Source organism: Grus americana, chromosome 31, assembly GCF_028858705.1.
Source record: "Grus americana isolate bGruAme1 chromosome 31, bGruAme1.mat, whole genome shotgun sequence".
Taxonomy (NCBI): domain Eukaryota; kingdom Metazoa; phylum Chordata; class Aves; order Gruiformes; family Gruidae; genus Grus; species Grus americana.
The window spans coordinates 1,099,769-1,118,132 of NC_072882.1; the positions used below are offsets into that span (position 1 = coordinate 1,099,769).

Below are 18,364 nucleotides of genomic sequence, written 5' to 3' on the forward strand. Positions count from 1 at the left end.
TTCTTGAAGAGCAGAGAAAATTCCCCCTTAACGTACAATATAAGGGGCTGGACAAGCCAAAGCTGGTTGAGGTGGGATGTTTTCCCCACTGGCTTCTGCAGCAAGCATCACTCTCTAGCTCAGGCTTTGATAACCAACACCAGTGCCCAAGCTAAGAAAAACACCCCAACCCTCCATCACCCCCTTTATACCATCAGTTTTCCATTGACTTGAAGAAAATCCTGCAAACTGTGTCCAGCTGAGCTGTCACACCTGACCACAAGAACCCCCAGCTGCTGGGTTAAATTAATTTAAGCCTTCAGAAGGGTATTTTAATTAGAGAGGGCTCAAAGCCCACTGGTGGGCTGTAGCTGCAAGTCAGCTGGGGACTATTGTCTGATTAAGCTTCTTGGTTGCTTGCAGTTGTTTGCCCATGCTGTAGGGTTAAGAGAGTGCCAGGATTTGGGCGCTTTGAGAAAATTTGCCCTATTTTTTTTATTTTTTTTTTAAAAAATGCCTCCAGAGCTGCAGTGTGTGATTTCAGTGCATTGCAGGGAACAAGTTCCAGTGATGAGGTTAAAAAATAAACGGAAGCAAAATCCGTGATACCCACAAACCACGTCAGAGAGTAACAACAACACGTGCATACGCCAACCAAACAAATAGATAAATATAAAGATGAGGCACTCCCCAGGATTAAATTGTTCAGCTGCTCAGGAGTGCATTTCACTCATCGCTGCCAGAAGAACATGTTCTTACCACCATCATGTGCATTCGATGCTGTTAAACGAAAGGAATTGCACAAGTATGCAAACTTGCCTCACTGGGAGTGGGGGAACAGAACAGGTTTGGGTGACACTTGGAGTGACACCTTCATGCCACTGTGCAGTTTCTTCTTTAAACTATTATGAAGGAACTTTATATAATACAATCCAGGGATGTGCACAGGGATTTTTTAAATTCTTATGAGCCTGTACAACAAGTGACCCGTGGCCTTGGGGGTGACGCAGCAGCGTGACGCCCAGGACCCAGGCAATCAGCAGGGAGAAGACACGGAGGAAAGAGCTTTGCTGCATTTCACAGCCCAAATTTCCGGCACTGAAACTGGCCTAAAATTCCAGGTTAGTTGGTGCTATCCTGGAAGCTCAAAGTTAGAAGTGGAGGGGTTTCCCATCTGGCCTAATGATGTCCCAGGAATAGCTTGTAACGTGTCCCCTGTCCTCCAAGCCCACGGCATCTGCCTTCCTTGCCTACATCCCCAAGCGAGCAAACACCTTTGCATTTCCTCCTTCACATATCTCCAGAGTTCCCGGCGAGCTGCTTCCTTCCTCGCTTTCCTCCTTACACCACATCTTTCCCATAACATCCCTGCAGAAATGACTTTGTTAGGTCGGGAGATTGATGCCTGCCTTGCTGAAAACAACTTCATTTCCTGAAACTTGCCCATCTGCCTGTAGATTTCTCTCCCACTGTTATACCACGAGTGACCTGACTTGCACTATCTGGCTCTGTACGGTCTTGCACCAGGCTCTCCTCATCCGAGATCAGGGCTCCTACTCTCCGCAGTCACCTAAGGTGGAAGATTTGCACACTTGGTGTGTGCTCGTTGAGTGGGATTTTTCACAGTTTCTGCTGGATGACTGTGTGTCCCCCCCCACCGCAGTGAGACCTGGCCCCTCTTGGATTCACGCTGCAGCAAATTTACGAGCTCCATCGGACCAGCAAAAAGGAACACAGAACTCCCCGGGTAGCTCAGTCCCCACCCAGGAGAGAGCAATGCTTTCCAAATGCTGGACTTTGCTGGCAAGGTCTTGGAGGAGCTGCCAATGCTCCTCTCCGCTTCATACAATTCAAGGAAGCGAAGCAAATGGCACTGACACTCCAGGGCCAGATCCCATCAAACACAGGCATAAATGCAGAAGGAAATCAGTGCAATAACCCAGATTTTAAAATAAAAAGTCCTCAGAAAGTCTTTCTACCAAAGTAGGATGGCAATTCACGCTGCTGACAACCCAATCCCTGTGCCGCACCCAAAAACCCACACAGAAATCAAGTAACTAACCACAAACAAAAATATCCCACGCTAAACCTTTATTCTGAGAAGCAGAAAGGAGCCAGAGGCTTTATGAAACCAACTTTGTGGCTCCCTGACTCGTTGCAGCCCTGGCATGGATGTCGGTGGCTGGGTAGCACCGTAAAGCGCAGAGAGATAGAGGCACATAGGGGAAAAAAAGGATGAAAGGTGATAGTTAAAAAAGGATAGGAGGAGGGAAGAATAATGGCACATTCCATTTCAAATTTAAAAGTGATAGGTTGTATCTTCTCCTATCTGCATGCTTTATGTAAAAGTGTAAGTTTTAGGAGCAGTTTTGGAGCCTGTCCTAGCCCTTTGCGAGTGTATGTCGATCACACGGACCAAAGGAGACCTCGCAGAATCCAGCACAGAGGAAAGGGCTAATGGCCGGTTCTGAAGGCTCTTGAGGTCTTTTCATGGGTGGTATCCAATCTATCGAACCGTTCTGCTCCTTTCCCTGCTTCTCCCACCTTCCCAGATTCAACGTAAATCTCCATCTGGTGTGGGAGGAACTTCCTGAAAACATGAAAAACATCAAGGTTTTGTTTGATATGAAAATGATTGTCACTAAAGCAGCTCTCAGCGAGCAGCTTGGTGGAGAGGACCTTCTGGGAACGTACACCAAGGTCCTAACCATGTTTCTGATGCTGTCCCAGAACAGGAATGGTTTCCAAGCCAGTGTCCAAACCCCTATATGGATAATTTCAGGCAGAGGGTAGCCGGTGGATGCCCATGGGCAAAGTCATTCTCCCACAAAACTGTTCTTACCCTCATGGCTCTGGGCCAGCCATCCTGTTCACCTGCTGCACTGCTTCTTCCCTGGAGCCCATCTAGGGTGGGAACCCAACCCGCTGTTAATTGTTCAACTGGTTCTGCACAAACCCCACAGGCCTTTGGGCACCAGGCATCGGAAACCCCAGGATGGAGACAGGATGATCCCGCCGTGGGCTGGGAGTGTCCAGTAACTCCAAGAGTTACGGGATGAGGCAGCACCACTTCGTGACCGGCTCCAGGCTGCTGGTGAGATTGCACATGCTGAGCTTCATGTTTTTAGGATTGTGCTGAGACTCTTGAGTTGAAGACGCCTCTGAGCAGTTGCAGCCACCAGCTTCCTGGGGCTGCCAGAGCCTGACCCCATACCCAGACCCCAGCTCCGCGCTCCACCAAAGCAGAGGCAGAAGCAGCTTCTTACTCAACAATTGATTTCAAAATGCCTGTTCGGTTTAATGGCTGGGCGGGTTTCAATGTAGTCTGACATCTCATCTGGCTTTCTCTGTGATTGCTGCACTGCAGCCTGAAAGTGATCTTTTTTTTTGCCCCTGTGGACCACAAAGTTTCTTGCAGTGCTCCCTTTACCTGGCTGTACAGTGAGGACCATGGCACTGACCTTGGTCTCAGATGAAAGATGCTGTTTTCAGAAACCAAGCACCTTTATCTTTCTCCATCAATCCCAGCTGGGATTTTTGCAATAACCTACTTTCATCTGTGCACTGTTCATGCACCTCCTGACCACACGCACCAGCAGCTCCCCAGGAAAGATGCTGAGATAACAGCCTCTTCTCAAAGATAAAGTTGCCAGACACACTCCTGCTTCCCTCCCAGCAAAGATCAGGAGATAGCAGCCAAAAAAGTCCTGCAGCACAGGTGAGCAGCCAATACACATATTGGTACCCACAGCACTGATGGTGAGATAACACAGGTATTGCAACAGCCCTGCCTCTGCAATCCCTCACGGTGACGGTGACGAGCATCTCAGATCCACAGGGCTGCAGAAGACAGGACAGGAGGGGGGAGAGGGGACATTGTTTCTAGAGTCACCGGCAGGACCAACTCCTGGCAGTAAATAACCTAGCTTTTCATTTTTAAATCCAGGAGAATTACCTAGAGAATCGCACTCATTCACTTTTCCTTCATGGACTTCAGCTCAGTTACTTCTTATTTACAGAAAAACGAGAAAAATAGTGAAAAGACCAGCCACTGGATGCTCTCAGTCAATGTCACTGCGCTGATGTCAAAGCCACATCCCCAATTTACACCTGCAGGGAGTTTGGCTCATTAGATGTGATTTGTTTTGCAAACATAATGCTGGGTATCTGGCTGAGGTCTCCTGCTCAGTTCTGTCACCTGAGGATGATGTCGCAATCTGATTGATTTTAACTAATGTAATGTTCATGCCTGGGTAAGTAGCAAAGAGCTCCCAAGACCTGGTAAGGCCATGGGTCTATCTCACTTCAAAATCTGCTGGCTATATGGATATCCTGCTGTCTGACTTTATTTTTTTCATGGATTCAAGAGAAAAGGCATTAATTATTTTCCTGTAAGTGTTTATGCAAAATATGCCATGGCCTGGCCTTGAACTTCAGCACTCAAACAAGGGAAGAATAATCTCCTTTCTTCACCCCTTAAGGCATGATTAAAGGGAGGTCATCACCCAACTCAGCCCCGTCTCTGACCTTGTAGTATGTTGGGATTGGCCATATCTCGTCTACTAAGTCTTTCTGCAGAGGCGGAAACCACAATTTCTCCCTCTCCCTAGTTCTGGACAGGCTGGGTCTTATTACCATGTTGTTAGTGAACGAAAAATTCTATTTTCCTGCAAATCACAGGAAGAAAGAATTAAATCCTTGTCCAGGTGCCTTATAGAGATCAGATCATGCTGGGGTGGAAGGCTTCCTGGTCTTCACGGATGTGAGGGTTTTCTACAGCCACCAGAAATGTGTACTGATCCTGGTGTGATCCAGAGCCCAGCTCCACCAACACCAGAGTCTCGCTGTCTACCTTGACTAAGACCCTGGGCAAACATTCAGGACTGAACTTGCAAGTCCTTGAGATGGGATAAAAAAATAAACCGAAGCCTTCTCCTAACACCAGGCCCAGTTCCTGGCCCGCACTCAAGCTCAATTCATTGAAGTCAGTGAAGGAAATCAGGGCTGCATTAATCCTTCTGTTTCAGTTAAAACAAGAACAATAAACACTGCAAGAGCCAGCAGAAGTTTTGCATGAATAGCGATTTAGGATTTGGCCTGAAATGCCGGAAAAGGTGTTGATTTTTTTTTTTTCCATTTTGCTCCTCTGGATGAATGTCCTTTTGATGTAATATGACGATGAGAGAACATAACTTTTCCTGATGGTCACCTCGCTTTGGGGAATACAGACATTATCCTCTGCTCTGTCTGTTCTCCAACCAGGAGTGGGAGAGAGGCAAGACTTTCCTCGTACATTGATGAAATGCAATTAAAAACATGCCTCGGTTTGCATTGCAGCAAGAACTGCTCTGCTGCATCCCATCACAAAACAGCCTAGAGCTAAAAAAGGGTCTTAGTCCGCTCCCTCGGTGCTCTGCAGCTCACTGTGAGCAGGTACCTCTGTATGCCCCATCCCGCATCGGGCAGTGGGAGCCTAATGATTAACAAACTCATCGTGGAGGAAGGTGAGGGACCTGGGGACCTGGCTTTGGTTCTTTCCCTGCCAGGTGGACCCACAGCCACAGACCCACTTGTCTGGGTAAAGCCCAACAACATTCATGGTGGAAAGGTCCCTGGAGCCAAACTAATGCTGCAGGCGCTCTGATTCCTAGGTGAAAAGCTAGCCGAGGTGTTTCTGCCCCTGCTGATCCCAACACAAAAGTGTCCATACCCTCATCCCCACCCGCTCTGCTTCCCCAAGCGTCCTGGCAGCCCATGGCTGCCATTCCCCCTGCTCTGCTGAGGACCGTGGATGGGGCCAAATGCACCGGCACATCCATTTATCCAGGCAGCAAGCAGAAAACCTCAACAGAGAAGCAAGAAGGTTGGTCACAATACTAGAATTAAGATTTTTTTCGGTCTTATCCTTTGGCTTCTTTTAAAGGCTTCGCCTAGACAACTCTTAGAGGTAGCATTTTCAGTTTATTCCTTTCTCGGAAAGAAAACATTATTTCAATGAACAGCAGAACCAATAATAGCCAGGTTTGTATAAAGTTTTCTCCCAAGACATAGTCCTGCTGTGGATTCTCCGATGTCTAATAAAAGGGGCATTGGCTGCCACGTGAAGCATAGGTGTGAGTTGTCCGTTCAGCTGTCGGAGAGGAGGGGGAGTTGTCTGCAGGCGCTCTCTATTCACAGAAAAGAGCAAAAAAACGGAGCTTCCAGCGAGGTCTGGGCAGCACATGCACCTTCTGCGACGGATCAGATCCAAGCAGGAAAACTCACTGTTGTTTATGCAATAAATCTTTTATTCTCTGTGGCTTGGAGGTATTTTAGATGGAATGGAGATACCTTAAAGATGTTTATACTTTCCTGAAAGCCAGGGAAGCAAAGATATCTGAGCCATCTAAGTCACTCGAGAAGCAAGTTGTTGTGCAAGCACAGTTCCCTCGCTTGCAAAATGTTCTTCAAAAACGCGTTACCAGGCCATTTTCTGCCATCGGGAGGAAGTACGGTGTATCAACCCTCTGCAGACGCCAACACGCTCTTAATGAGCATTTGCATTTGATCCCAGGGGAGGGCTGATAATGCTGTTACGCTCCAAGGGCTGTGGATTAAAAGGTAGAATAACGCACTTTCCCAACTCAGCTACAGGGCTGAAATGCTCATTGCTGCTCCCAAAGCTGCAGGACACTCGGTGTGAGGTGTAAAGCCACATTACCATCAATGCCAGCAGCTCCAGGAACCCCTCCTAGATGCACGCAGAGCTTCAGCAACCCAGTACCAAGCTCTTCAGCTTGCTTGGGCTCCCGTTTCTCCGTTTGCCAGGCATACGGCAGGACGTACGGCCGCGGCACAGGAAACCTTGGCTCTGCCACTGGCATTAGCGACAGCAGCGTCTGGCTTCGTGCCGTGGTCGCTCTGTCTGTAAAACCAGAAGGATTACGGTCACTGCAGCGCTAGAGGTCCCTGGGTGAAAGCTGGGATGTGTTGTTATTGTTCTTCGCAGCAATAATTTGCTCTGCCCCCGTCCATGATAGCAGAGCTCTCTTTCAGCAAGACGGCTTACAATGCAACACCGGTCCTGTCATCACGGTACGTAGCAGAAACTCACCGTCCATAGCACAAACACCTCAAAGCGTGGCAGAAACAAGAGCTGCAATGAACTTCTGCATCGCCAGATAAAAAGTGAGGACCGTGAGGCTGCGTTAGACTTAAGTTGCTCAGAGCTAATCCTGCTTACTTCTCTTTCCTTTTAATTGGTCTTCATTAAACACTGATACATCACAACTCGCTCACCATGAACAACTTTTAATCAAATAGGGTATCAGCTCCAGTTAATTGCCCGCATTTGTTCCCTATCATTCCCTGCGCTAATAACAGCCTGCGTTCGTAACTAGTCCCTGACATAACTAGTTCTTGAGTAACGCTAAGCTCAAGTCTGTACCAGGCAGGCAGGAGCAAGAGCCTACAGACTGGATGTGACCGTGTTTCTGTGGCTCATCAGCACCCCAAGTATATTTAGCCTCACAACCTGTTTTATGAGATTGGTTTCGTTGCTGGAAAACCGGAGGCTGGAGCGATGCCGTGATGGGCCAAAGCCCCTGAGGAAGTCGGAGAGAAGGATTTTTCAGAGGAAAAGGTTTCCTAGGACCACAGTCCCACCTCCTTCAGACTCACCCATGGACTGGACTTGTTCTCCCCACAATCTCTCCCTTGTTAAGAGCAATATCCCCGTAAGCATCTTTTTTAAAGAGAGGACAAGAATAGAATAGAAGTAGAATAGCTCAGTTGAAGGGACCTACAACGATCATCTAGTCCAACCGACAGTATTGTTACCCACCTTTTGTGGAGGAAACAACAGGCCTTCACATATCCTTACGGGTCCCTTCCAGCTTGAGATATTTTATGATTCTATGATATAATTCAAGCAATATGGAATATTTTACATCAATCAGTTTGGTGGCACTTGCACGGTTCCTCTGGAGGGGAAAAATATTTGGTTTATCGTACAGTGGCAACCTTTGTCAGAGCCAAAAAAAAGGACTCTCAGTTCTGGTGCTCTGCATCCCTCTGAAATAAAATGTTCCTTTCAAGTCCAGCTCTACCCTGGGGGAGCACTCCTCCCAGCTCGTTGTGCTTTAAAATAACTCCAGAGTCTACTAACGAGGGTAAAAAAAGAAACAAGTGCTATCTTTCCAGAAAACCCACCAACCCCAATGACATAGGGAGCAAAAGGTTTTACAGACATCACCTAGGAATGGACAAATGTGCCCTAAGAAATGGGAGAAAAAGGAAAAGAGACTTGTTGGGCAGTTAGTGGATGGTTTGATGTGAAGAACGATGCTCCAGAGAAGAAAATATCATTCCTCTTTTGGGGATTAACACCGAGTAGTAAAAAGACATTTCTGAAGAGCTGAGTTGGCCAAAATCCCTGTAATTAGAGCACAGCCGATACTCCAGCTGTGCGTGTCATTTTTTCACACTACAATTTCTTTCCTGACAGTCATTTCTTGGGGCTGGTTCCCATTTTCCTGGGTAGCAAATCTGTGCCCAGGCTGTAAAATTCTGGTACTCTGAGGAATCGAGTTGTAGTAAGTCACTTGGAGTTTTGTGCCTCTGTGGGACTCCTCCGCATCCAGTTTTACCTGGTTATTTGATCACAGCCCACGTCCTGCTTCTCAACACAACCCCACCTCAGCTCCATCTCTAGCTCTACAGAACCCCCCCTTGCTTGCTCTTCTCTCCTCTCCTCTCCATGCTGCAGGTAGTAGAGCTTGGAGAAGAGAGGAGCAACAAGCATCTCTAGGGACAGGTCTCCTAATAAGAAAGCACAGGAGAAAGTGTTTCATGCATTGCTCAAGGCTGATTTATGACCTCCCAAGGGTGGCAAACACTGCATTCCCCAGCTTTAATAGAGGGGGCAGGTTCTGATGTTCCCTCAGCTGGAACACAAAAGAAAAAAAGGCATCAAGTTTCCAAGGACCACAATCCCATCTCCTCCAGCAGGTGATCCTTCAGCCCCCTGCATCCATATATATATGTTGCCCCTCTGTCATCCTCTGTGGACACAGCAGCCGCAGTAGCAATTGCCTGAAGACACCACGGGCAGGGTCAGTCCTTGCAGCCTTCAGCAATCGCCGCTCCATGATGTGGGAACTGCGATCCGTAGCCTTCACCCGGGCTGTCTTTGCAGAATTTCTGGCGACTTTGGTCTTCATCCTCTTTGGCCTGGGCTCTGCTCTGAACTGGCCTTCAGCTTCTTCTCCGAGCATCCTTCAAATCGCGCTGGCTTTCGGCTTGGCCATCAGCACGCTGGTCCAAGCCCTGGGGCACATCAGCGGAGCCCACATCAACCCAGCAGTGACAGTGGCTTGCCTCATCGGCTCCCAAGTCTCCTTCCTCCGAGCAGTCTTCTACGTGGTGGCCCAGCTCCTGGGGGCTGTCGTGGGGGCTGCCATCTTACACGAGATCACCCCAGCAGACTCTCGGGAAGGCTTGGCCATCAACAAGGTAAGACTTCAGCCCATGGATGGGCTTGGAAGGGAGCAGGAAAGATAGGGCAGGGCTTTTGGGAAGGGCTGAGGGATGTGAAGAAGGGTTTTGTGGCCAGCAAGGATCCCCCTTTATTTAGTGTTGGGTGGGAAGCCACTGTCAGCTGCAGCCCAGCACCATGATCTTGCTGCACCAAGGGTCCTTCCAGGAGCAGGGACAAAGGCAGGATTCCAGGCTGCTTCCTCTGCTTTTTAGGACTAAAACCAGAGGTACGATCCAGGTGGCCACATAGACACCTCCCTTAGAAGAGGTTTTATCTAGGGCTGTATTGTGGAGGATTTGGAGGAGACCAGGTGTTTAGGGAAGGACATGACCAAAAGTATCACTTCTCCATTCCTCTTGCCCCAAGCTCATCCTACTTTCCAGTTGTGGTGTGGGTACAGGCGGCCTTTCCTCCCCGCTGCGTTAGCAATGCCGCTATTTACAGGCTGCTGTGCCAGATTCCAGCAATGGGGATGTTGCGCCAGGGTAGAACGGGGTGGCTTGGGTCTAAATCCCAGCTTCTCGTTAGATAGCACTGCTCGTTAAGTTGCTTCCCATTGTGAAGGGATGGCCACACCAGATTCAGCTGGTTCATCCCAATGCCCAACACACACGGGTGCCCTGGCAGTGCCACTGTCCCCTTCCCCACCAATGCACAGAATAAAAAGAAGGGGAAAATAACTTTAAAAGTCACGGGGTTCACTATCCCCTCTCCGTACCCCACCACTCCTCTTCAGACAGATACAGGCAGCTGTATCTCCTGTAGAGATGCCCATGCTAGGAGCAGCATCACCCGAAAACCAAGCCGAGCAGTGAGGGAGGAGGCGGGCACCGTGTTTTAGGAAGCGGCACACGGAAATCCCCTTTCTTGCAGCAGGGAGACACTGCCAGGACCTGGTTTTGCTGCCAAAGAGATTAAGAGGGTTGAAAAAGGGATTGCGGATTAATCTGAACAAGACTATTTAAACTGATAATAGCTCAGGTTTAATAAACCCAACAAAGCAAGTAGGAGTTTTAAGAGAGACTTTCAAAATGCTCAGCTCTGTTGTTTTACAGCTAAAAGAGGGAATAGGGATTTTGATTATTTCTTTTCCCCTGTGGGCTATTCATCTTGTAGCTGCCTGCACAAATTGCACTTAAAAAAAAAAAAAAGAGGGGGGGGTGGGTATTGGAGAGGAGAGCGAGCAAAATCTGACTCTGGATCTCGGCCAGGAGGGCAATTCCACCTTCGTGGCATCACCGAGCAAAACGCTCTCCGGAGCAGCATTTGGGAGGATGAACGATGTCTGAAGCAGGAGTGACACGGGGAAAGAAAGGGCAGAGATGTGCCAGGACAGGCTGGGGGAAGCGACGGTGAAGGGATATCGCAGGCAAGCAGGACTGCCAGCTGCAGATCCATCCAGATCTGGATGAAAAACCACCAAGGAGCAATAAAGTGTCGGAAAGCAGAGTTGGAGGAGAGGGGGTGCAACCAGGCACAGCTTCAGATCAAATCTGACAAATTCTTTCAGTCAAAAAAGTGTGGGAAGGGGGAAGGCAAATTTGGTTTTTTTTAATGCCAAAACATTTCTTTTTGACATTTTCAAAATGCAATTTGTAAACTTTTCCAAAAGGCATTTTGCATTTTAAGTACGAGGAAAAGAAAAACACATTCCTAGGAGGAAAGAAGAGTGGGGAAAAAAATACCCAGAGAAATAAAACATTTCCTTCCAGGTCGATCAAGTATTATACATTGACCCACCTTTACTTTTACCTGGGATTTTTTTTCCTCCTTTTCGTATTGGTACCAAAAATCTCACTTATTTCCTGTGTCTGTTTGGTTCCCCTTGGTTTGGGTCTCCCTCTCCACATTTCCAGTCCGATCACTAAACTTGCCTGTCCCTGAGACACATTTTTCCTCCTCTTCCAGCTGCACAACGAGACGACGACGGGGCAGGCAGTGACCGTTGAGCTTTTCCTCACCTTCCAGCTGGTCCTGTGCATCTTTGCTTCCACCGACGAACGCCGGGAGGACAACCTGGGCTCTCCTGCCCTGTCCATCGGCCTTTCTGTTGCCGTGGGGCATCTCCTTGGGGTAGGTAGAATGGGCTAAAACTCAGCACTTTTTGAGTTATCTTTGTGTTTATGCCCAAAACTTGCTTGGCTGCACGCTCCAGGGAGGATGGGGGGGGTTGTAACTCACGTGGTGCCCATGGCTTTCCAGCAGACCTAGGAGAAAAATCCCAAAGCCACAACAGAGCCGTAGCCTGAGCTCAGCTTATATTCGGCATGAAAAAAACTTAACCTGCTGGGCTCTGCTGCTCCTTGAGCTCCAGGGATCAGCGAGGTCTTCTATCCTGGGAGTGAATGGGTTAGAAACTGAGGCACTCAAGACCTCGATAAGACTGGGAAGCGTTTGGGATGGACACCCAGGGACACATACTTTGGATGACAGACCAAAGCAGCCCCCGACACTCCCAGCCTCTCAGTACATGCATTAAACCAGCGATGTTTATGCCGCATCTTCCATCTTTCATGCTCTGCAAGCCCGTTGTCTATGGGACTGTTCTTCTCCCATCCTCAGTGGCAAGGAGTAGCAATTTACTCCAACACTAGGCACAGCAGGAGCTCATCCCCACAGTCCTTGTCACGCTGCAGGGCACGTCACCCAGCCTGCAGCTGAGTTGCAGCGTGCTCAGGACAGATGTGCTCACGCGGAAGATGCGCAAATACAGACAACTCACCCACATTGACTCAGGTGGTGGAAGCTGCTAGCATCCCTTTTCCTGGAACAGGCATGCTGGAGGGTGAAACATCAGCTCATTGAATGAATCATGCTAATAACACACCAGGATTTTTTAAAATGTGCTAAAAGGGCTTAATGCTAACAATAAGCGTGGTGTTTCTCGGCAGATCCGTTACACTGGCTGCTCCATGAATCCAGCCAGATCCTTCGCCCCTGCTGTGATAGTCGGAGACTTCAGTGACCACTGGGTAAGAAGTCAGGTCTATCTATGTGTTGTTTTGGTGGGATGAACTCCCCAAATTACCAATATCCCTCAAAACCCACAGAGCCATCCAGTTTCCTGGCATTTCCATGCCAGCTCACAGCTGGAGGAGAGATGTGGAGATTAGCAAAAAGAGGCGGAGCTGCTGGGTGCTTAACTGGCTTATCTAGGCAGGGTGCATTGCAACAGAAAAAAGGTGTGTGATCTGTTGACCATGACTTAGCAAAAGCAGCAAAACCAGTGGACAGTGGAGCTCTTCTTGTCAGTCCTGGGGACTATTCCTAGTTCCAGTTGGATCTAAGGCATGCATTTTCCACCAGCTCCTTTGGGAACACTCCCGGGCATTTCCATCTGAAAAGGGTATGTTTGGAGCCAGAGCTGTGGTGGGTCAGGTTGACTTGCTCAGAAGTGTCGAGCCACCTCCTCTCTGTTGCAACGTGTAAATGGGTAGGAAGACACTTCTCCAGAGGAACCCAAATCATTAAGCACGCTCACGATGGGCCTCTCAGTGATGAAGATCACACAGCTCTCAGAGGAGGAAAGACAGAAGAGGATGGTTAGGTATATCAGGCACAACAGCACGGGATGGGAGTTCAGGTCAACAGTGATGGCCAAAGCAGAGCAGTTCGCACACAGGGTAGGAAGGACCATAAGCCCTCTGCAACGCTCTTCAGAGTCCCTGGTTCCTCTCTGTCCTCCAAAATCAGGCTGGTTTTTGCTCACCCAACTCTTCTCTTTCCCTTTCCCCCAGGTCTTCTGGGTGGGCCCCCTGGTTGGGGCAGCAGCAGCCTCCATCATCTACAACTACATCCTCTTCCCGCAAGCCAAAACCTTCTCAGAGAGACTTGCCATCTTCAAAGGCTTTGAGCCAGAGGAGGACTGGGCAGAGCGCGAGGTCCGGCGGCGGCAGTCGGTGGAGCTTCACTCCCCACAGACGCTGCCGAGGGGGATGTCAGAGAAGGTGTAGCTGAACCTCCCCCTGGGCCGAGAGCGGAGCTGGGGAAAACTCTGGCATCTGTTTTAGAGACAGCACTCGTTCACATGAGAGTTTCACCTCTCCCCTCTCTCCCATCATTTTGGCTGGGGGACTAAAGTTGACTGATCTTCTGGGGAGGTGCAGTGTGATGGTCCAACCCACCTTCTGTCACCCAGCTCTCCCCATGGCCGATGGTTTTCTGATGCTGGGGGAAAAGGCCATTAAATCAAAGCCACCAGTGTAGCAACAGGAGCGAGAACACTGGGATCCTACCCTGGGCCGGCTCCTTCCACGTCCCCCTTGCAGGAGGGACCGCTTGGCAAAGTTTGTTGCCCTTCACGAAGAGCTCTGAGGTGCTGCGGAGAGTTGTTATTACAGCCATTTGCTGGGTGTGGAGGTTGCCACCCGATGCCTCATTGCTGTTGAACTCTGCTCACCTGTCTCCCATTTCTTCTCACTGCCCGGCTGTTTGCACACACACACACACACACACAGAGGAGTGCTCGCTCCTTGCCACAAGTATCTCACGAGCTACAAGTTTTGCTGCTGCAAGGAACCAAATTGCCGTTTACCAGCCCCTATGGGATGTAGGTGCCCTCGGCTCACATGGATGGGACTGGAAGCGTGTCCTCGAGTCCCTGCTGACCCCATTGGGGAGCTCTTGCAACTGCTCTCTCCTGTGACGATAAGAAACCTCCTGATTTTCAGCTCAAATTCATCCATGGCTTGTTTGTTCTTCGACCACTGTTGTCCTCTAGCTTTGATGCTTCATCTCTCTCCCTGGTTTTTGCTTTCTTTCCTCTGTTCCTATGCCACTCTGATTCTCAGAGGAGTAACACAAAGCGTTTCAGGTGTGACCTTCTCCATCACTTGCTTCCTACAGCCCAGATCTCTTTTTGATCATCACACCAAAGCCTCATAACCATCCCACCCCTTTCTCCTGCCATGTCAGGACCTGGTTATGGTCCCCAGCATAGTCAAGGAATTTGGGTTAGTCTTCAGGATGCAATTTTGTTGTTCAACCATTAATTTAATCCTACTTCTATTACTTAAGCCTGAAAGTCATACATTTCTGGCATGACATCCTAATGCTTCTTTCTGTCTCCCCAGCGTTGCACCATCCATAATGTCATCACGACATTAAAGCTTTTTTCTGCTAAGGCTGTAAATGGAAATATTTAATAAGATTGGACCCAATTCTAAATCATAAGGAACACTACTGACCATTTTCCTCCCTCTGACTGTTTTGACATGAACCACCACCAAATGATGCTCTTTTCTTCCTCTTTATTCTCTGTGCTCTACTTGCACCAGTCTCCTCCTGCTTTTGAACTCATAATTTCCTCTATTCCTCACTGTGCTCTTCCTCAAACACATGCTAACGGCTATTGCTGGACAGAAAAGGAGTAAACAAAGCTTTGATCTGACCCGGACCAAGTGTTATCGTGGACTTCATTTCACCATACCAAGCAAGGCTGAGAGCATGGGAGCTCTGACATCACCTCCTCTGTCATTTGCTGTCCCTGATGACATGCTGGGAAGCAAGGGGAGAAATGCTATCACAGATATCAAGCTTTATTTGTGGTAGCCAAGGATCCATTTTACTAGTCAATTAGTGCAAATATCCCCAGAAGGCTGCTATCGAAGTGCAGCGGGTTTAGCGCTGGTTTAACCCGGAAAAAATACTGATTCTGGTCCTCCACTTTGTTCCTTCAATGGCAAAGGAGCATCTGAATATTATTTTAGAAAAGGCTTTTCAAAAAACCCCTGTCTGTTCTTAGGAACGGGAATTAAAATCATGTTTCAGATGAGAGTGTAAAATTGTATTTAAATCACAAAATACTCAGTTTTAAAAGTAGTTTGTATTTGTGTTACTTTTCGAAGGAAAACAAATCCATGTATGTCAGGAAAACCCAAAGAAACTTACCCAGATTTTATCCTGTCAATGATCTGCTGTGTAAAATGCCTTACAGATGATTTTATTTTATTGGCAACGTTCAAGTTAGTTACGTGCCTCTTCTCCTTCAGATCTAAGCATTTAATTTATTATTTACCCTGACAATGTTTAAGATTCGCATAAACTGCACAGGGCCCAAAAATGAGTTTTAATGTCTAATAATTACTGTACTCTTTCAAATAAAGTGCTTTAAGTTCAGTAGTTAGAAGTGAACCACTAATTCGTGTACCACTGAATTAGTACATGTCAATCAAATAATGACACATTTATGGTCATATAATATATATACAGCCATATAAAGTAACCTCCCAGACCCTAAACCCTACAGTCACCAGTGCAGCCCAGTCCAGCTTCGAGTGCAGCTGCCTTGTGCCAACAACCTGTCGATGTGCAAAAGTGATAGTAAAAAAAAAAAGCAAACCAAAACAAAAAAACACCTCCGTCTCCAAAATAGGGACCCACAAAATAAACAAAAAAACCCAAAAAACACCCCCATCTCCAAAATAGGGAGCCAGAAAATAAAGACCATTCCTGGTTCGGCACCCCTCGGATACTCTGATTTCTGACCCGCCCGGATTCTGGTCTCGGCACGGCAGCGTTAACACGAAGCGATCTCACTAAACCAGATTTTCAGATGGCTAAAGCAGCCTAAGTCCTCTCGAGTCAATCAGGAACACAAATTTACCTTCTCTGCAGAGCTGCGTCGTTGACTTCAGTGGCACTTCCAAAACTTGCACTGTCAGGAAATCAAGCCAGTCATTCCAGATTTACATCGGTGCAACTCGAATTAGAGGGCAGGATCAGAGCTGCCACAGACCAACCCAAAACCTCACTAAATTGATAACACTTTGTATATTAGACCTCAACAGGAATGCTTTGAGCCAGGATTTGAAACCACCCAGCCATGGCTATCCATGAGCTCATGACTCTCCACAATGAATATCTGCAATATATATTGCACCATACATTAACCTTTATTGGCTTCGTCATGGACCTGTGATAAATAGCACGATCATGACATCAAAATGGAAATCACAGTACAATGTGTCTCAGATCACATTGCTTCTTATGTCCCTCCATCACTTGAGACCGTGAGGCTTTCCTTCACCTCTTGTTGTCCCACCTCTGAGTTCTGGAGGTTCTCAGCATGATCAGGTTTGGGGTGTAGGACCCTTGGGGTGCTGTGAAAATTCAAGACATGCCCAGAAACATTTTCTTGACTTCACTGCTTGCTACCGTATTCAGCCCACCCTGATGCTTTAAGATACCAATTAAAGGCCAAAACACTCTATGTCTTCAGCAGAAATATGCAATTTCATAGAAACATCATTTGGACCACTGTGTTGTCACCCAGGGCACAGTCACATGGTTTCCTAAGACAATTCCCCCAGCCACCTCTGGTAAGGTCTTCATCCCACTGAGTCTCCAGAGGTCCACAACTACACAGCCCAAACATTAGCTATATCTCAAGACCTTCCTCCCCAGAGCACCCTGCTGGAGATGCTGCTGGGACCAGCATCCTGGAAGATGTTCCACAAGCATGGCAGCTAACCAAGGCACCGTGATGTTTCCCAACATACCGACCCTATCCAGGAGAGGAGGAACAGATGCAAAAGGCGATAAAGATGTGCAAATGTTATTTCGAGAAGTATTGTTGTATTTTCAAGTGAAGGAAATCTCCCCTTCTGCATGCTCCTGTGCCTTTGACATCAACTGTTCGCCATTGACCTCATGAAACGCATACTGACACCTTTTACAGGCATCTTGTAGTTATTAGTGAGATATTCCCTCGTTTCGGCATTTAAACTTCACGAAGGACAGTTGCAACATTTACGTATTGATTTTTTACCTTGCGTCGAGGTGAGTGAGAGCAATCTGAAAGTGCCCAAATCTCTGCTCCGAAGACAGCTGGGACAGTCTGTCCCAAAAGCACAGACCTCAAACCCAGTCCCTGAACTGGCTGCAAATGGGGGAAGTGCAGTGCCTGACCTAGGAGAAAATGGAAAGAAAACCAACCCAGCTTGGATAACACCAAACCCACCGGTATCTTGAAAAACATAGCAGCAAACCGCTTCGCTCCCGTAGAGAAAGGCTCACACTTGTAGGACAGAGAGGAAAAGAGCTCAGCCCAGCTTCAAACCTTGGAGATTTGAGCTGAGTTTTTCTGCTCTGAATTTCTTGGCCTGACCTTGTACAAATGCTCCAGATCTGGATCTTCAAGGCCATGTGAGCACCCAGCTCCCATCTGGCACCTACCTTGCAATGGCATGACCTACCTAGGATGCAGGCACATCATTATTTTTATGGATCTATTTATATATGTAGAAATATTTCCCAAGCAGGTTTTCCTTGAGGAGGGGCCAGGAGGCTAAATCCATCCAAGACAGCAAGAGGAGGAGGAGGTATGGTCAGGTGTAGTCTGAGAAAGGACCACAGACCTTCTCAGAAGGTGGCTGGTGCTCCAGGGGGAAAGCCAAACCCCCAGCTAGATCCTGTATCTTCAAGACTTGCAGCGACTCCCATTCCACAAGCCTCTGCCAAAGGGTCTGGGTGCAAGACCAGAGGCTCTGCTTCGATTTTTAGCCTGTTTTTCCAGGAACACCAACAACCTAAAGAAAAAAAAAAAATCACACATTTCTCCAGAGACCACTCAGTGCAAAAGTTTTTAGCTCCAGCTCTGATGCAGCAAGGGTTGCTACCACCACGAGTCTCTTTAAATCAGTATATACTATCTAACTTTTTAGGTTGAGAAAATTCTTGATCCATTTGCTCTGGGTCTCACAGGCAGACCAAAGCAAAAAACTGATTTTCCAGTTGACCAAGGTAACCAGCTGTCCACATATTGTCACCAATATTTTGCTTTCTGAAGTCATGGGCTCTTGGAACCAGGTGATTATGTGAAAAATTCAGCTTTTAAGAGTTTCCAGATTTCTGTTACATTATTTATGA

At 47.8% G+C, this 18,364-nt stretch overlaps 1 protein-coding gene across 1 annotated transcript; it reads left to right on the forward strand.

Annotated features, from left to right (window-relative positions):
* The first annotated feature begins 8,953 nt into the window (after positions 1 to 8,953).
* Positions 8,954 to 15,616, forward strand: AQP2 (aquaporin 2). Its single transcript, XM_054807260.1, has 4 exons — positions 8,954 to 9,471; positions 11,405 to 11,569; positions 12,388 to 12,468; positions 13,234 to 15,616. Exons 1-4 carry the CDS (start codon positions 9,106 to 9,108, stop codon positions 13,447 to 13,449), a joined length of 828 nt encoding a protein of 275 aa, XP_054663235.1. The 5' UTR covers positions 8,954 to 9,105; the 3' UTR covers positions 13,450 to 15,616.
* Positions 15,617 to 18,364: the final 2,748 nt, after the last annotated feature.

Excerpts from the sequence above, each read along its gene's own strand:
- AQP2 (XM_054807260.1), top strand. The coding sequence starts at position 9,106 with ATGATGTGGGAACTGCGATCCGTAGCCTTCACCCGGGCTGTCTTTGCA. Across the intron at positions 9,472-11,404 it reads AAGGCTTGGCCATCAACAAG|CTGCACAACGAGACGACGAC; the intron begins GTAAGACTTCAG and ends CTCCTCTTCCAG. Across the intron at positions 11,570-12,387 it reads CCGTGGGGCATCTCCTTGGG|ATCCGTTACACTGGCTGCTC; the intron begins GTAGGTAGAATG and ends GTTTCTCGGCAG.